The 17,251-nt window shown below is 33.3% G+C and overlaps 1 protein-coding gene across 2 annotated transcripts in view; it reads left to right on the forward strand.

Moving 5' to 3' along the window:
• The window catches only part of ERBB4 (erb-b2 receptor tyrosine kinase 4), a gene marked incomplete at both ends in the record, with an annotated part of 1,148,799 nt that overhangs the window by 845,969 nt on the left and 285,579 nt on the right, over positions 1-17,251 (forward strand). For both annotated transcript variants that reach the window (XM_082631569.1, XM_082631570.1), the window contains one exon: positions 15,538-15,670. In XM_082631569.1, the coding sequence (XP_082487695.1) occupies positions 15,538-15,670 (133 nt within the window). The remainder of the gene's footprint in view (positions 1-15,537; positions 15,671-17,251) is intronic.

The raw sequence follows: 17,251 nt of genomic DNA on the forward strand, positions 1-17,251 counted from the left end.
CACATGCATTCACACACATAAATGCAAACACACACAGTCACCAGAATATACTCTCATCTAAATCTGTATATTGGCTTGGTAGCTTAAAAGAAAACTCAGCCTTGATCTTTAGCAGTGTTTTTTGGAGTTCAACATGATTTAAAACAGCAATAACAATAAAAGAAAAACCTCACCTCATCTATAAAGTATGACCATAGCTTGAGCAATCTTATTCTTTTAAGTCAAAATTTTCAAAGCAGACATACAGATGTGTTTATGGTTTGAAGAGATTGAGATTGAGAGAAACTCTAGGACATGAAAAGCTGGAGCACTTTCTATCTCCTTTATTTGTATGGTTGTGGTAGGGACAAAACAGTGCTGGTTAGAAGGAGTTTTATAGTAGGTTTATAAAAGTATTTGAAGTTTCTTTAAATAGTTAAGCATAAATTTTTAACACCAGAATATAAACAGTGAAGAGATAAATCCTACACTGAACCTTCATAATCTGAATTACATTTGAACTCAGACATCTCTATTTTTAAAATATTTGCACATATACACTTAAAACCAACATAAAAATGAGAGAAACTATATTCATAATTACCTTTCAAATTGAAATAATTTTATTTTTCTAATTATAATAGTGTTTTATCATTGTTAGAAAACAAAACAATACACATATATAAAATAATACATACTTTTTGGTAAATAGGTCAATAGATAATGAAATGTATGTTCATATATAAATTGGATCATACCATATATATTTAAATACTGAGGATCTTCCATGTCAGTATATAGAGCTCTTCCTTATTCTTTTTTTTTTTTTTTTACTTTTTGTTGGAGTATAGTTGATTTCTAATGTTGTGTCAGTTTCTGCTGTATAGCAAAGTGAATCCATTATACATATACATATATCACTGTTTTTTAGATTCTTTTCCTATATAGGTTATTACAGAGTATTGAGTAAAGTTCCCTGTTATATACAGTAGATCCTTATTAGTTATCTATTTTATATATAGTAGTGTGTATATGTCAATCCCAATTTCCCAATTTATCCCTCCCCTGACCCTTTCCCTCTGGGAACCATAAGTTTATTTTCTAAATCTGTGACTGGAGAAAATTTCACTTATTGTAAATAAGTTCATTTCTACTATTTTTTTAGATTCCATGTATAAGTGATATATTATGATATTTGTCTTTCTCTGCTTGACTTACTTCACTCAGTATGCCTTATTCTTTTAACATAATTTATTTTTAATAGATCTTTATTGGAGTATAATTGCTTCACAATACCATGTCAGTTTCTGTTGTACAACAAAGTGAATCAGCCATATGCATACGTATGTCCCCATATTCCCTCCCTCTTTAACCTCCCTCCCATCCTCCATATCCCACCCCTCTAGGTCATCGCAAAGCACCAAGCTGATCTCCCTGTGCTATGCTGTTGCTTCCCACTAGCTAACTATTTTACATTCATTAGTGTATATATGTTGCTGCTACTCTCACTTTGCCCCAGCTTCTCCCTCCCACCCTGTGTCCTCAGGTCCACTCTATATGTCTACATCTTTATTCCTACCCTACAACTAATTTCATCAGTACCATTTATTTTTTTTTATACCACATATATGTGTTAGGATATGATATTTGCTTTGCTCTGACTTCACTCTGTATGACAGACCCTAGGTCCATCCACCTCATTACAAATAACTCAATTTCATTTCTTTCTATGGCTGAGTAATATTCCATTGTATATATGTGCCATATCTTCTTTATCCATTCATCTGTCGATGAACATTTAGGTTGGTTCCATGTCCTGGCTGTTGTAAATAGAGCTGTAATGAACATTGTGGTACATGACTCTTTTTGAATTATGGTTTTCTCAGGGTATATGCCCAGTAGTGGGATTGCTGGGTCATATGGTAGTTCTATTTTTAGTTTTTTAAGGAACCTCCTTACTGTTCTCCATAGTGGATGTATCAATTTACATTCCCACCAACAGTGCAGGAGGGTTCCTTTTTCACCACATCCTTTCCAGCATTTATTGTTTCTAGATTTTTTGATAGTGGCCATTCTGACCAGTGTGAGGTGATACCTCATTGTAGTTTTCATTTGCATTTATCTAATAATTAGTGCTGTTGAGCATCTTCTCATGTACCTCTTGGCCATCTGTATGTCTTTTTTGATGAAATGTGTATTTAGATCTTCTGCCCATTTTTTAACTGGATTGTTTGTTTTTTTGATATTGAGCTCCATTAGCTGTTTGTATATTTTGGAGATTAATCCTTTGTCTGTTGTTTCATCTGAAAATATTTTCTCCCATTCTGAGGGTTGTTTTTTTTTTTCTGTTTATGGTTTCCTTTGCTATGCAAAAACTTAGTTTAAGTCCCATTTGTTTATTTTTGTTTTTATTTCCTTACACTAGGAGGTGGGTCAAAAAAGATCTTGCTGTGGTTTATGTCAAAGAGTATTTTTCCTATGTTTTCCTCTAAGAGTTTTATAGTGTCTGGTCTTACAGTTAAGTCTTTAATCAATTTGGAGTTTATTCTTGTGTATGGTGTTAGGTAGTATTCTAACTTCTTTGTTTTATATGTAGCTGTCCAGTTTTCCCAGCACCACTTATTAAGGAGGCTGTCTTTTTTCCATTGTATGTTCTTGCCTCCTTTGTCAAAAATTAGGTGCCTATATGTGCGTGGGTTTATCTCTGGGCATTTTGTCCTGTACCATTGATTTATATTTCTGTTTTTGTGCCAGTACCATATTGTCTTGATTACTGTAGCTTTGTGGTATAGTTTGAAGTCGGGGAGCCCGACTCCTCCAACTACGTTTTCTTTCTCAATATTGCTTTGGCTATTTGGGGACATTTTTGTTTCCATATGAATTGTAAAATTTTTTGTTCTAATTCTGTGAAGAATGCCATTGGTAGTTTGATAGGAATTGCATTGGATCTGTAGATTGCTTTGGATAGTATTGTCATTTTCCAATATTGATTCTTCAAATCCAAGAACATGGTATATTTCTCCATCTGTTTTTGTCATATTTGATTTCTTTCATCACTGTTTTATAGTTTTCTGAGTACAAGTCTTTTGCCTCCTTAGGCAGGTTTATTCCTAGGTATTTTATTCTTTTTGTTGCAATAGTATATGGGAGAGTTTCCTTAATTTCTCTTTCTGATTTTTCACTGTTGTTGTAGAGGAATGAAACAGATTTCTGTGCATTTATTTTGTATCCTGAAACCTTACCAAATTCATTGGTTAGTTCTAGTAGTTTTCTGGTGGCATCTTTAGGATTTTCTATGTATAGTATCATGTCATATGCAAAGAGTGACTGTTTTACTTTTTCTTTTCCAATTTGTATTCCTTTTATTTCTTTTTCTTCCCTGATTGCCATGGCTAGGACTTCCAAAACTATGTTGAATAAGAGTGGTGAGAGTGGACATCCTTGTCTTGTTCCTGATCTTAGAGGGAGTGCTTTCAGTTTTGCACCATTGAATATGATGCTTGCTGTGGGTTTGTCATATATGGCCTTTATTTATTTTTTTAAATTAAATTTATTTATTTATTTATTTGGCTGCATTGGGTCTTCGTTGCTGCACCTGGGCTATCTCTAGTTGTGGCGATCAGGGGCTACTCTTCATTTCATTGTGCAGCCTCCTCATTGCAGTGGCTTCTCTTGTTGCGGGGCACGAGCTCTAGGTGCACGGGCTTAAGTAGTTGTGGCTCACGGGCTTAGTTACTCCACAGCATGTGGGATCTTCCCGGGCCAGGGCTTGAACCTGTGGCCCCTGCATTGGCAGATGGATTCTTAACCACTGCGCCACCAGCGAAGCCCTATGGCCTTTATTATGTTGAGGTTGTTTCCCTCTCTGCCCATTTTCTGGAGAGTTTTTATCATAAATGTGTGTTGAATTTTGTTGAAAGCTTTTTTTGCATCTATTGAGATGATCATATGGTTTTTATTCCTTAATTTGTTAATGTGGTGAATCACATTGATTGATTTGCATATACTGAAGAATCCTTGCATCCCTGGGGTAAATCCCACTTGATCATGGTGTATGATCCTTTAAATGTGTTTCTGGATTCTGTTTGCTATTATTTTGTTCAGGATTTTTGCATCTATGTTCATCAGTAATATTGGTCTCTAATTTTATTTTTTTGTGATACCTTTTTTCTGGTTTTGGTATCACGGTGATGGTGGCTTCATAGAATGAATTTGGGAGTGTTTCTCTCTCTGCAATTTTTTGAAGAATTTGAGAAGAATGGGTGTTAGCTCTTTTCTAAAGGTTTGATAGAATTTGCCTGTGAAGCCATCTGGTCCTCGACTTTTGTTTGTTGGAAGATTTTTATTTATGGTTTCAATTTCATTGCTTGTGATAAGTCTGTTTATTTTTTCTAATTCTTTCTGGTTCAGTCTTGGAAAATTTTATCTTTCCAAGAATTTTTCCATTTTTTTATGGTTGTCTATTTTATTGTCATATAGTGGTTTGCAGTAGTCACTTATAATCCTTTGTGTTTCTGCAGTGTCAATTGTGATTTCTCCTTTTTCATTTCTAATTTTATTGATTTGTGTCCTCTCCCTTTGTTTTTCTGGATGAGTCTGGCTAAGGATTTATCAATTTTGTTTATCTTCTCAAACAACCAGCTTTTAGTTTTATTGATCTTTGCTATTGTTTTCCTCATTTCTATTTCATTTATTTCTGCTCTGATCTTTATGATTTCTTTGCTTTGACTGACTTTGTGTTTTCTTGTTCTTCTTTCTCTAGTGGTTTTAAGTGTAGGGTTAAATTGTTTATTTGAGCTTTTTTCTTGTTTCTTGAGGTGACATTGCATTGCTATAAACTTCCCTGTTAGAACTGCTTTTGCTGTGTCCATACATATTGGGTTATTGTGTTTTCATTGTCATTTGTTTCTATGTATTTTTTTTTATTTCTTCTTTGATTTCTAAAGTTATCTGTTGGCTATTTAGTAGTGCACTGTTTAGCCTCAATGTATTTGTGCTTTTTTACAGCTTTTATTTCCTGTAATTGATTTTCAATCTCATAGCATTATGGTCCTAAAAGATGCTTGATATAATTTCAATTAAGCTGTATATAAAAATATTTATTGAATAAGTGCCATATTAATGGTAATTTCATTTATTTTCTATTTTTCATATCAGTACTGCCATAATGTGAATCTTAGTTCATAAAACATTTTGTACTATGCAATCATTTCCTTGGGTTAAACACTTAAAAGTGGAATTTCTGTGAAATGAGGTTATATGTAATAAAATTTGGTATATATTGCTACGTCATCTTTCAAAAATACTAGATTAGTTTACACTTGTCCTAAACAATGTTTGATAAGGAATATTTTCCACTACTCTTTACAACACTTGATATTATCCATGGATTTAAATTTTGGTGATCAGAAATATGAAAAAGAGGTCTTTTAAATCTATATATTTTAGTTGATATTTAGCCTCTTTTTATGTGTTGACTGATCCTTTCTATTTATTTTTTGTATATTACATAGTTATAAGCTTTATTCATTTTTTAATTCTGGATTTGAAAGAGCTCATCATGAATTAAATCCATTAAATTTTTGTGTCTTAAATATGTTGTGTATAATTTTCCTTCTGTATGTAATTTTTTAAAATTTTGTCTTTTGATAGACAAACATTTTATGTTTTTATCTAGTTAAATGGATACATCATTCTCTTTTTTATGTTTGTGATCTTGGCATAATCTGTCTTTTTTCTTCTAGTACTTTAAAACTATATTGAAATTTTTAATCCATCTAGAAGTTTTGGTACAGCATAATTTTTAAAAATCTTAATTTGGCTAGGATATTGACATAATTTACTGAATAATGCATTTCTTCTCACTGATTTTAGGTGTCTGCAATATTTAGCTAAGTAGAGGAAAAGTGCCAGATTCAACCTGTATAGTTTAATTTAATCATTACTACCACGCTGTAAAGTATAATTATCACCATTTTGCAGATGAATATACAGACGTCCAGAAAGTTGAATAATATCCCCAATGTTTGGAAGCCATAGTAATTAAAACAGTATGGTACTGGCATAAAAACAGGCACATAGGCCAGTGGAGCAGAATGAAGAACCTAGAAATAAATCCACAAATATGTTCAACTAATATTTGATAAGGGAGACAAGAATATTCAATGGGGAAAGGATAGTTCTTCAAAATGATGTTGGGAAAACATGGATATTCACATGCAAAAGAAAGAAAGTGGACCCCTGTCCTATGCCACTCACAAAATGAATGCAAATGGATGGGGAGGGTGGGAGGGAGATGCAAGAGCGAGGAGATATGGGGATATATGTATCTGTATAGTTGATTCTGTTATAAAGCAGAAAGTAACACACCATTGTAAAGCAATTATACTCCAATAAAGATGTTAAAAAAAAGGATTAAGGACTTAAACATAAGACCAAAACCACAATATTCCTAGAAGAAACATTGAAGGTAAGTTCCTTGCTGTTGGTCTTGGTAATGACTTTATGGATATGACACCAAAAGCAGAAGCACCAAAAGTAAAAATAAGTGGGACTACATTAAGTAAAAATTTTCTGCATAGCAAAAACAATAACAAAAGCAACCAACAAAATGAAAAGCCAACCCACGGAATGAGAGGAAATATTTGCAAATCATATATCTGATAAGGCATTAATACCCAAGTTATATAAGGAACTCATGCAACTCAGTAACAAAACAAACAAACAAACAATCTGGTTAAAAAATAGGCAGAGGATACAAATAGACATTTCTCTAAAGAAGACATACAACTGCCATCAAGTACACGAAAAGGTGCTCAAAATCACTAATCATCAGGGAAATACAAAATGAAACCACAGTGAGATGTCACCTCACATCTGTTAGAATGGCTATTATCAAAAAGAGAAGAGATAGCAAGCGCTGGTGAGGGTATAGAGAAAAGGGACCACTGTTACACTGTTGAAGGGAATGTAAATTGAAGCAGCCATGATGGAAAACAGTATGGAGGTTCCTCAAAAAAATAAAAATAGAATTACCATATGATCTAGCAATCCCACTTCTCTGCATCCTGATGCTCACTGCAGCATTATTCACAATAGCCAATATATGGAAACCATGTGTCTCTCAACAGATGAATGGATAAAGAACATTTGTCATATATACACATGTACGTGTGCATGCATACACACACACTAGAATATTATTCAGCCATAAAAAAGAAGAAAATCCTGCCATATGTGGCAACACAGGTGGACCTTCAAGACATTATGCTAAGTGAGTTAAGTTAGACAGAGAATGACACATACTGTATGATATCACTTTCATGTGGAATCTAAACACATCAAACTCATAGAAACAGAGAGTAGAATTGTGGTTTTCAGGGTCTGAGGAGTGGGGGAAATGGACTGATGCAGATCAGAGTGTACAAACTTTAAGTTATAGGATGAATAAGTTCTGGGGATCTAAGGTACAGCATAGCAAATATAGTTAACAAAACTCTATCTTATACTTGAACATTGCTATGAGAGTAGAGGTTTAATGTTTTCACCACCACCACAATAACAAAATGGTAATTACATGAGGTGAAGGATGTATTAACTGAACTTATTGTGATAAACACTTTATAATATATATGTGTTTCAAATCACATTGTATACCTTAAATTTAAACAATTTTAGAAGTAACTTTGTCTCAATAAAGTTGGAAAAAATAAAACTTGGCCATAACTGTACAAGCTTTAAATCTTTTCATATAACAAAGAAAATAATAAGCATAATTAAAAGGCAAAAAAGAAATAGAAAATAAAAGCAAACAAGAGAGCATATCAGCTCACAGAACTGAGAATTGCAAGGGATATTCCTTCAGGCACAGATGGATCTACGGGTTAAACAACATCACCAGGACTCAGTCCTTCGACATTGCCTGATTCTGCTTTCTTCTTAGGCCAGCTCTCTTTCTTCATTAAAAATGTTTGGCCTTGTCTTGGAGAATTCACAAAGTTTATAAGTACAGGTAAAATAGCTCTACTTTCTCTCTCATAGCATCTGTTTTGTGGAAAGAGCCCTGGTTGACCCTGCTTGGGTCATATGCCTATCTCTGAACAGTTCACCATTTTCTCTCTGCCACCAACTGTTCAAACATGTTTTTAAATCAGTCCCTTCAAAGCAATTAGAGTGATATTTTAAGAATAAGATCCTAACTCTCCTGCTTAAAGTCCTTCCTCAGTTTCCCACATCTCTTTGGACAAAGCAGAAAACCCTTTAAATGGTCACTAGGTCCTACATAATCTGGCCATTTTTCACCTCACTAGTTCATCAGATATTACTTTTCCACTCAGTGCTCATGTGCAGTCAGTTCTGTGAAAGCACTGATCTTATTCACTGCTCAGACTCTCTTGATTAGACTTTTAATCCCCAATTTCCCCTAGCCCTCTTTGCTTAATAATTCCTATTTATCCTTCTCATTTCACATTCTTGTCCCTCTTTCTGTGGACTGACCTAATGCTACCTACCCATTAGGTTAGGACAACTGTTATATTTTCTCTCAAAAATATATATATTATACAATATAAATGATTATTTACCTAATGCTGTCTTCCTAACTGGGCTGTAATCCCTACATAGAGACAATATGTATTTTATTTCATATTTCCATCATATCCCCATTTCTTAGCATTGTCCAGTATAAACTAAGTAGTTTCTCAACAAATACTTCTAAAAGTAGACACATGGATATACTTGTATGTTTCCACATTTCTCTTAAGTATGTTTATTGAGGGCTTAGTTAGATGAGTAACCCTGCATTGTATACTACTAATATGATGTCTAATTTTCATCATAACCCAGAAAAGTAGATTATTTACTTTACAGATAAGTAATATGTAAATAATTGCCCAAGGCTGCATGGCTAGTCATAGCGTAAGGATTTGAACCTATGTTGACCTGATCAGAAAAACTGAACTGTTACAACTAAATCATATTTTTCAGCCTTTATAGAAAAAGATTAATGGTATCTGTCCAAATACATTCCAAGTCAAACCCATGCCTCTACATATGGTAACTAATGCGAACAGCATACGTAGGTAGTCTTGTACAGTGAAAGAGAAGATATTTTTTCTGCCTTTGTGCTTGTAGACAGGTACTTCATTTCAATATTTTGAGCTAATCCATTTACTTTCACACATGCATCACAGTAGCAAGATCCATTATTTAAGCTTGCCTCTATTTTAATGAAAGCAAGTTCAATATTCTCTGTAAAGGTCGAAATACTAAGCATATTATTATCTCTCCAAATTTTTAACAGACATAATTTAATAGGTATAATTCAGATGAGATAAAGAAAACCCAATTTTACAGCTTCCAGAAAAAAAGAGAAGTTAAAGATTGCTTAACAACTACATTGCTAAAGTTTCTTTAGAGAGCTTTATAATGGTGTTTCAAACTGTAAGCCATTGAATAGGCCGTTCTACTCCTTCCTATGGGACTATCACTCTGGGAGGTCAGAAAGCAGTTGAATTCTTGGTGCTGATTGAAAACTTCTTTTCTCTTAAGAAATTCAAAGAAGTATTTTCCTTGGCCTTTTGTGGAGACACTTCCCATGTTTTCACTCTGCAGAAAATGATCAACCAGCCTTGAATAGCATCATCTAGTCATTTGGAAAGAATGAGAAGAAAGTAATTATTATGGTTTCCTGTTTGTATTATTGCTTTCCTCCAATAGATACTGTTTCCCTGATGCAAAACTGCTCTGAAATTGAGCATCGGAATACAGACTAAGGAAGGTAGTAGGCAGCAGAATAGAAGGTAGGAGTTTGCGTGAAGCCAATACGCTCTTTTTCAACTAATGTCAAAGCAGATAACAGAAAATTAAGGGAGAAGGGACAAGAGTGAGAGGCTTTCACACCTGAAAAAATTAATGTGAGTTGGTGAAATAAATAGATCAAGAAGTTGACAGACTATCATGAAATGGGCATTACAAGAGTGTACTGATGGCTTGTCAACATCCTAAAGGAAGAAACTGAGAACAAATGTGAGGGTCTTAGACAGAAGATGATATCCAAAGAAGTTGAGGCATTGATTATATTTTCTACAAGAACAGGAAAGTGATGAATACGAACAGTCAGAGATTCATGATATTGTGCAGTATGATTTTGAATATACTCTGCTTGCCTTTACAACTTGTTTTTAATCATATAACTTTTGATTTTTTTCTCTCTTCAAGGTTTCTTCTGATAATTGTTTATCACATAAGCAAGTATATATAAAAATTGTATATAAATGTACTAAATGTTCACAAGAATATGAAGTGCTCTATAAATAACCTTAAATAGCTGAATGCTTATAAAAAGGAGTTTTATAACTTAATTTTTTAATATCATTGAACTTTTACTCCTTTCTAATTCTTCATCTATTGTGTAAAATTTGATTTTACACATTATATTCAATCAGCTTGACTGAACTCTCTTTCTTACTCCTTAAATCTTTATAAATTAATGGGAAGTCATTTATACATCTAGTAATCAGTGATATGAGACCTATGTTAAAATTTCATTTCTACTGACATTTATTTTGTACAGTGAGAGAACCCTCTTTCTCTGCATTATGAATGAATCAGAGGAAAGAACTCTTGCTATTAGTTCAAAATTAGTGTAACAGATAAACTGTCAGCCTTTCCCAAGTAGAACATCAAATCATTCAACTTTTGAAGAGTTTCCACAAAAGAAGAGAAAAATAGTTACGATATATGGTATTTCAATTTAATGATTATTTAAGACATGGAGAGAATCATAATTAAGCAAAGTCCACAAACTTTATGAGTTACCTAGAATAATTAATAATGTGAGAACAATACTTTATATAGGAGAATGCTCTGTATAGTCACTATTCCCTCAGATTATCTTTTAAAATTACATTTATCTGTTATTTAGAATAACTATAAAGTAAATAAGCTAAAACAGAATAAAAGGATCTATAATTTTCAATAAAGTTTTGTGGGGTTCTTGGAGGCTATTTGGGGGCATTTTTGAGAAATCTTATATGAAAAAGTTTGTCTATGAACAAGAAACAGCAAGTAATTCCACTTTTAAATTTAAAAGTAAATATGGATGGAATAATAAGGAGTCTGTTGTTGTACCATTCTAGAAAATAATTTGGCACTTTCTTAAAACAAAAACAACTAACTAAAATGCTCTTATCATATGACCCAGCAATTATACTCCTCAGCATTTATTCCCGACAAAGGAAAATTTACATCACACTAAGACCTGTACACAAATGTTTGTAGCAGCTTTATTTGTAATAGCCCCAACCTGGAAACAACCAATCATCCTTCCATGGTGAATAGTTAAACTGTGGTTACCCATACCATAAAATACTACTAGTAATAAAAAGAAAGAAACTAATAATACACACAACAACTTAAGTCAATCTCCAGAGATGTATTCTGAATGGAAAAATGCCAATCTCAAAAACGTTATTATAGACTGTATTATCTCAGTTATATAACATTTACAAAATGACATCAGATTACAAAAAATGGAGAACAGATTTGTGGTTGCAGAAAGAGAGGGTGGGTGGGTAAGGTGGAGTTGAAGGTAGTAGGGAAGTGGGTATGAATTGAAAAGTGCAACATTAGGGACACTTGTGTGATGGAAATCTCCTGTATCCTGAACAGCATCAATGTCAACATCCTGGTTGTGTTACTGTCCTATAGTTTTGAAAGATCTTACCCTTAGGGGAAACTGGATAAGGAAACATGGATCTCTCTGTATATCTAAAAATAAAAAGCTTGATTAAAAAAATGTATACTGCAGGGCTTCCCTGGTGGCGCAGTGTTTGAGAGTCCTCCTGCCGATGCAGGGGACACGGGTTCGTGCCCCGGTCTGGGAAGATCCCACATGCCGCAGAGCGGCTGGGCCCGTGAGCCATGGCCGCTGAGCCTGTGCATCTGGAGCCTGTGCTCTGCAACGGGAGAGGCCACAACAGTGAGAGGCCCGTGTACCGCCAAAAAAAAAAAAAAAATGTATACTGCAAACACAAATGATATCACTAAAATAACAACTTAAAAGTTTATATAGTTTATAAGCCAAAGAAATAAAAAGAGATAAAATGAAATCATAAAATATTTGGTTTTCCAAATTATGTCATGAAAAGAGGAAAATGGGAAAAGGACAGATTGGACAAACAAATAGTAAAATCAATGATTTTAACCAAAATTGTCATAATAACTGTAAGTGGTTAAATACCCTAATTAAAGGCAGAGATTGTTAGATTAGATTAAAAAAGCATTACCCAACTATATGCTGCCTACAAGACACAAACTTCAACTATAAAACACATATAGATTAAAGGTGAGAAAATATACCTGGAGTGATAAATGGATCAACACAAGAGTGGAGAACTATGAATAAAACTACAAGTATGTGGACAACTGACCTTAAACAAATATGCAAAGGCAATTTACTGGCAAAAGGATTGTGTTTTCAACAAATAGTCCTGGAAAAATTGGATATCTACATGCAAAAAAAAAAAAAAAAGAATAGATCCTTACCTAGTACCTGTGTTGGTGAATTTTATGTGTCAACTTTACTGGGTCATGGGGTGCCCAGGTATTTAGTTGAACATTTCTTGTGAATATGTCTGCAGGGTATTTCTGGATAAGATTAGCATTGGAATTGGTAGACTGAGTGAAGCAAAGTGGATAGGCATCATCTAATTCATTGAAGGCCTGAATAGAACATATTAACTCTCTCTGCCTGACTCCTGAACTGGTACATCAGTCTACTTCTGCCCTTGGACTGGGACTTAAACCATCTGTGCTCTTGGTCATTAGGCCTTTGGACTCAGATTAAACTGTACCATGGACTTTCCTGGGTCTTCAGTTTGTAGATGGCAGAAAAGGGAATTCCCAGCCTCTAGAATTGTGAGCCAATGCTTTATAAAAAATTATATAAAATATGTAGATATAGATTAAAATATCCTATTTATTCTGTTTTTCTGGAGAACCCTGACTAATACAGTATAATATACAAGCTAACTTAAAATAGACCATAGACCATATGAACCAAAACTCATAATGCTTCTAAAAGATAAGAGCAGACAAAACTTTTGTTACCTTGGGGTTAGACAAAAATTTCTTAGATTTGATGCCCAAAGCACAACTTATAAAAGATAAAATTGATAAATTGGACTTCACCAAAATTAATAACTTCTACTTTCCAAAAGACAGTGTTAAAGGAACAAAAAGGCAAGGCTAAGACAAGGAAACAGTACTTACAGAATCTGTAAAGAACTCTCAATGCTTAATAGTAAGAAAACAATCAATCCAATATAAAATGGGCAGAAGATTTGGTGGCATTTCACCAAACAAGATATATGGATAGCAAATAAACAAATTTAAAAATGTTCAACATCTTTAATCATTTAAATTCAAATCAAATCCACAATGAGATACCACTACATAATATTAGGAAGGTTAAAATTAAACAGGCTGACCATACCAAGTATTGATAAAGAGATGAGGAAACTTCAGCTCCTGAGTTGAGTTCATTGCTGTTGGGAATGTAAAATGGTACAACTACTTTGAAAAACAATTTGACAGTTTCTTAAAAAGTTAACCCTATACTTACCATATTATCCAGCCATTTCTGTCCAAAGGAAATGAAAGTGTATGTCCATACAAATACTTGTAAATGGATGTTCACTGTAACTTAATTTTTAATAGCCCCAAATGGGAAACAGTCTGAATGTCTAGCAATAGGTGATTGGTTTAAAAAATGTGGCATATCCATGCAATGGAATATTCTCAGTAAGAAAAATGCATGACTATTGATACACACAGCAACATGTATAAATCTCAAAATAATTATGCAGAGTTAAAGAAACTACATAAAAAGAGAGTACATACTGTATATTTCTACTTACATAAAATTCTAGGGAATGTAAACTAATTGGTATTGAGTAACAGAAAGCCGGCCAATGGCTGCCTGAGGGGAATGGGCGGGGGGAAGGGATTACATAGGTCATGAGGAATCATTTGGAGGTAATGGATACATTCATTGCCTGGGTTGAATACATATAACTCATGATTTCAGGCATCTGTCAAAACATAAAATTGTATACTTTATGTATGAGCTGTATATGTCATGTATACTTCAATAAAACTATTAAGCATACACACACACACACACACACATGCACACATACAAGGTTTCTCTCTTAAACTATATTGGAAGACATTATTTAATTAAGTGGTCATAAATTAAAAAGATATCTTGATAGGTCTATGTCTACTTTGAGAAAGAATTTTATACAGTTTAACATAGGGTCCTCCTTAAGGCTCCAGAATATAGGAGAAAGAATACATGAATTGGGAGATTTTGTTTCCCTGTTTTAAAACTAATCAGCATCACAGGTGCTGATAATTCACTTTCTCATGCATTTGTTAGAGAAGGTAACTTTCACAGATATGATCCCTCTTTAAATTACAATTGCATAGTTAATGCTATTCCATCCCATCTCACAAATGCTCTTATCATAACAATTTGCATCCCTTAATAAATACAGTTGGTAACTAATGGGAAGAGAAACAGGATTTTGATGTTTTCATCTTCTGGGAACTTTTTAATATTTTATGAAAACCACATATAATTGGGTTTCAGAAGTCTCAAATCACTTTTCAGACACCCAGAATAACATTTGAAGTCTTTATAGGCCCTTCTTATTCAATAGCTATCCCTTCACTAAAATTATGATTTTCAGTATAAAAAATAATTCACTGAATAAGTATTATTTGATATAAAAGTGAAAAGAAATGGTAAACCTTAAGTGGCAGTTTTAAAACATGGCTTCAAATTCTTTGGCACTTCTCCCATCAACAAAAAATATAGAGATAAGACTAAAGACCTTTGTTACTACTGTAATCTCTATACCTCCTCATAAATAACCACCACACTTTGTTTAAAATTTTTTCAAAACTTTTTTCTTACTTGTGCCAATTTGACTCAAATATCAAGGTAATCTTAATAGCAGTGTACCAGAGGTCTGTAAGAAACTTGTATTTTATTTCCATTTCTTTTCCCCCTTCTTACATTTCATATATTCTTCTTTTTTCCTTATTTTCCCCTTTTGATGTTTTTTGTTTATGACAAATATCACTTGTTCTGTTTCTGCATGAAGTTCTCAAATGGAAATGATGTCAAAATGTGTGGTGTGTTAGCGGAGCAAAGGGTTGGCTTTAGAAAGATGTGCTTTGTTCCTTACCTTAATTGGAAGGTTAATTTCTGTCACTACTTCTCCCTAGAGTTTTGATATAGACAATTGATATTTGTTCACTTTTATGAAAAATGCAATGGTGCTACACACACAGTGACTGGGGCTCTGCAATATGAAAGAAGTAGAAGGTAAAGTGGGCCATGGTGACTCAGTAGGCAAGCAATGTTACGTGCCACAGATCTCTCTCACTCCTTCAGAAATAGCTTTACTTAGGAAGATTCATATTAAAATGGTAAGTTTGGATGCAGGCTTCTGTTTTATTCCCGCTTGATTTTGGTGTGTTTTTCAGCTGCTGAAGGAATGGTGTGCAATCATCTCTGTTCAAACGATGGGTGTTGGGGACCTGGGCCAGACCAGTGCCTGTCTTGCCGTCGCTTCAGCAGGGGAAGGACCTGCATAGAGTCTTGTAACCTCTATGATGGGTAAGGCTTCTTATAATGTCTCTATCTCATGAGCTTTGAGGTACTGATTGGTTCAGATATTAAAATGATAATAAAAGGGTTAAATTTCAGAATGTTTATGCTGGCCAAGATTTTTAAGGAGAGTTTTTGTTGCATAAAGGAGAAAACATATAAAATAATTCTTTTAAGGGGAAATCATTTTATTTGAATGAACAAGATAAGTCAAAATGCATATCGACTATTATGTACATATTTAAAAATGTGTACCAAAATAGATAACTCTTAATAAATTATAGCAATTTATGCTTATGCAAAATTGAAAAATGTATTTCTATTTTCTTTATGAAGGACATTGTGATAAGTAATATTTCCTCCTCAGTGTCTTAACCATCTTGTTTTTTTTCCTCATGCTTTCTTATTTTCACCTGGAATGACTGTAACTTTTGATTTTTTTTTTCCATTTAGGTTGCGTGTCTATTTGATTGTGTATTAGGAACAACACACATTTCTATGTCTCAGACAACTGCTTAGCCCTATAGAGAAATTACCTTTGTAGTTGCTAGTTGAAAAGGTTTTTGAAAGTGGTCTGTCACTTTCTAAAAATAACCTAAGCTATATTTGACATCAAGTATTTTAAATTTTATCTACAGTACTACAATAATCAAATTGACAACAATAAAACTTAGTATATACCTTGTTGCATGGCATTTCATATACTCATAAAATCACTTTATCCTAACATACCATTTCATGCATCACAGTTGTCCTTCATTAGTGTGATAATGCATTTTTTAGTACTGTCCCTGAGTCAAATTTTCCTATATTGCTCACTGAAAGGATTTTCAACGTTTTTGTAAAAGGGTAGTTTTCAAGTTCTTTCTTCTTCTGCCTCATGAATTGTCCCATGTTAACAACCGTTTCCATGATCCCAGGTAACATTTTATTTTTGCATTTTACATTAGAAGGATAAAAATCCATGGATCTTAATAATATAGATATGTGTCTTCTTTGAAAGGTGACCAAACCAATTCCCTCCATGAATTTAGGGGGAAAAAAGATTGAAATTAAAATTAGAAGTTTAAGTATAAAAGTAATTTTAAATAGGAATTTAATAGTTTGAAATGGTGATGGTTGCACAACTCTGTGAATATACTAAAATATGCATTAAATTGTGCACTTTCAATAGGTGAATGTCATGGTATATGAATTATCTCTCAATAAAAGCATTACTGAAAAAAGGGTTTAATAGTTTTATCAGGAAAATTTCAATTTGAAATTCTGTAAAACACATCAACTCATAAATTCGATAATGAATAACAAATTATTTGCTATTTGTATCATTGAATTGAACTGTATTAATGCTTATTCACATTATTATGAAAGAAAGATATTTCCTGTACATAAAATACATCAGATCAGATATGATTCTCTGTGTGTGTGGCAATTGATGCCATTAAAATGGAACTAATAGACCTTAATTCCATTGTGTTACATTAAAAGTGTATTGAATATGTATGTGCATTTCTAAGGAAGGAATAGATTATAGAAATAATTTTATCAAACAGAAGCATCTTATAAACAGTAAGAAGTAGGAAAATTAAG

This window comes from Mesoplodon mirus (assembly GCF_964341445.2).
Source record: "Mesoplodon mirus genome assembly, chromosome: 8".
Lineage (NCBI taxonomy): Eukaryota > Metazoa > Chordata > Mammalia > Artiodactyla > Ziphiidae > Mesoplodon > Mesoplodon mirus.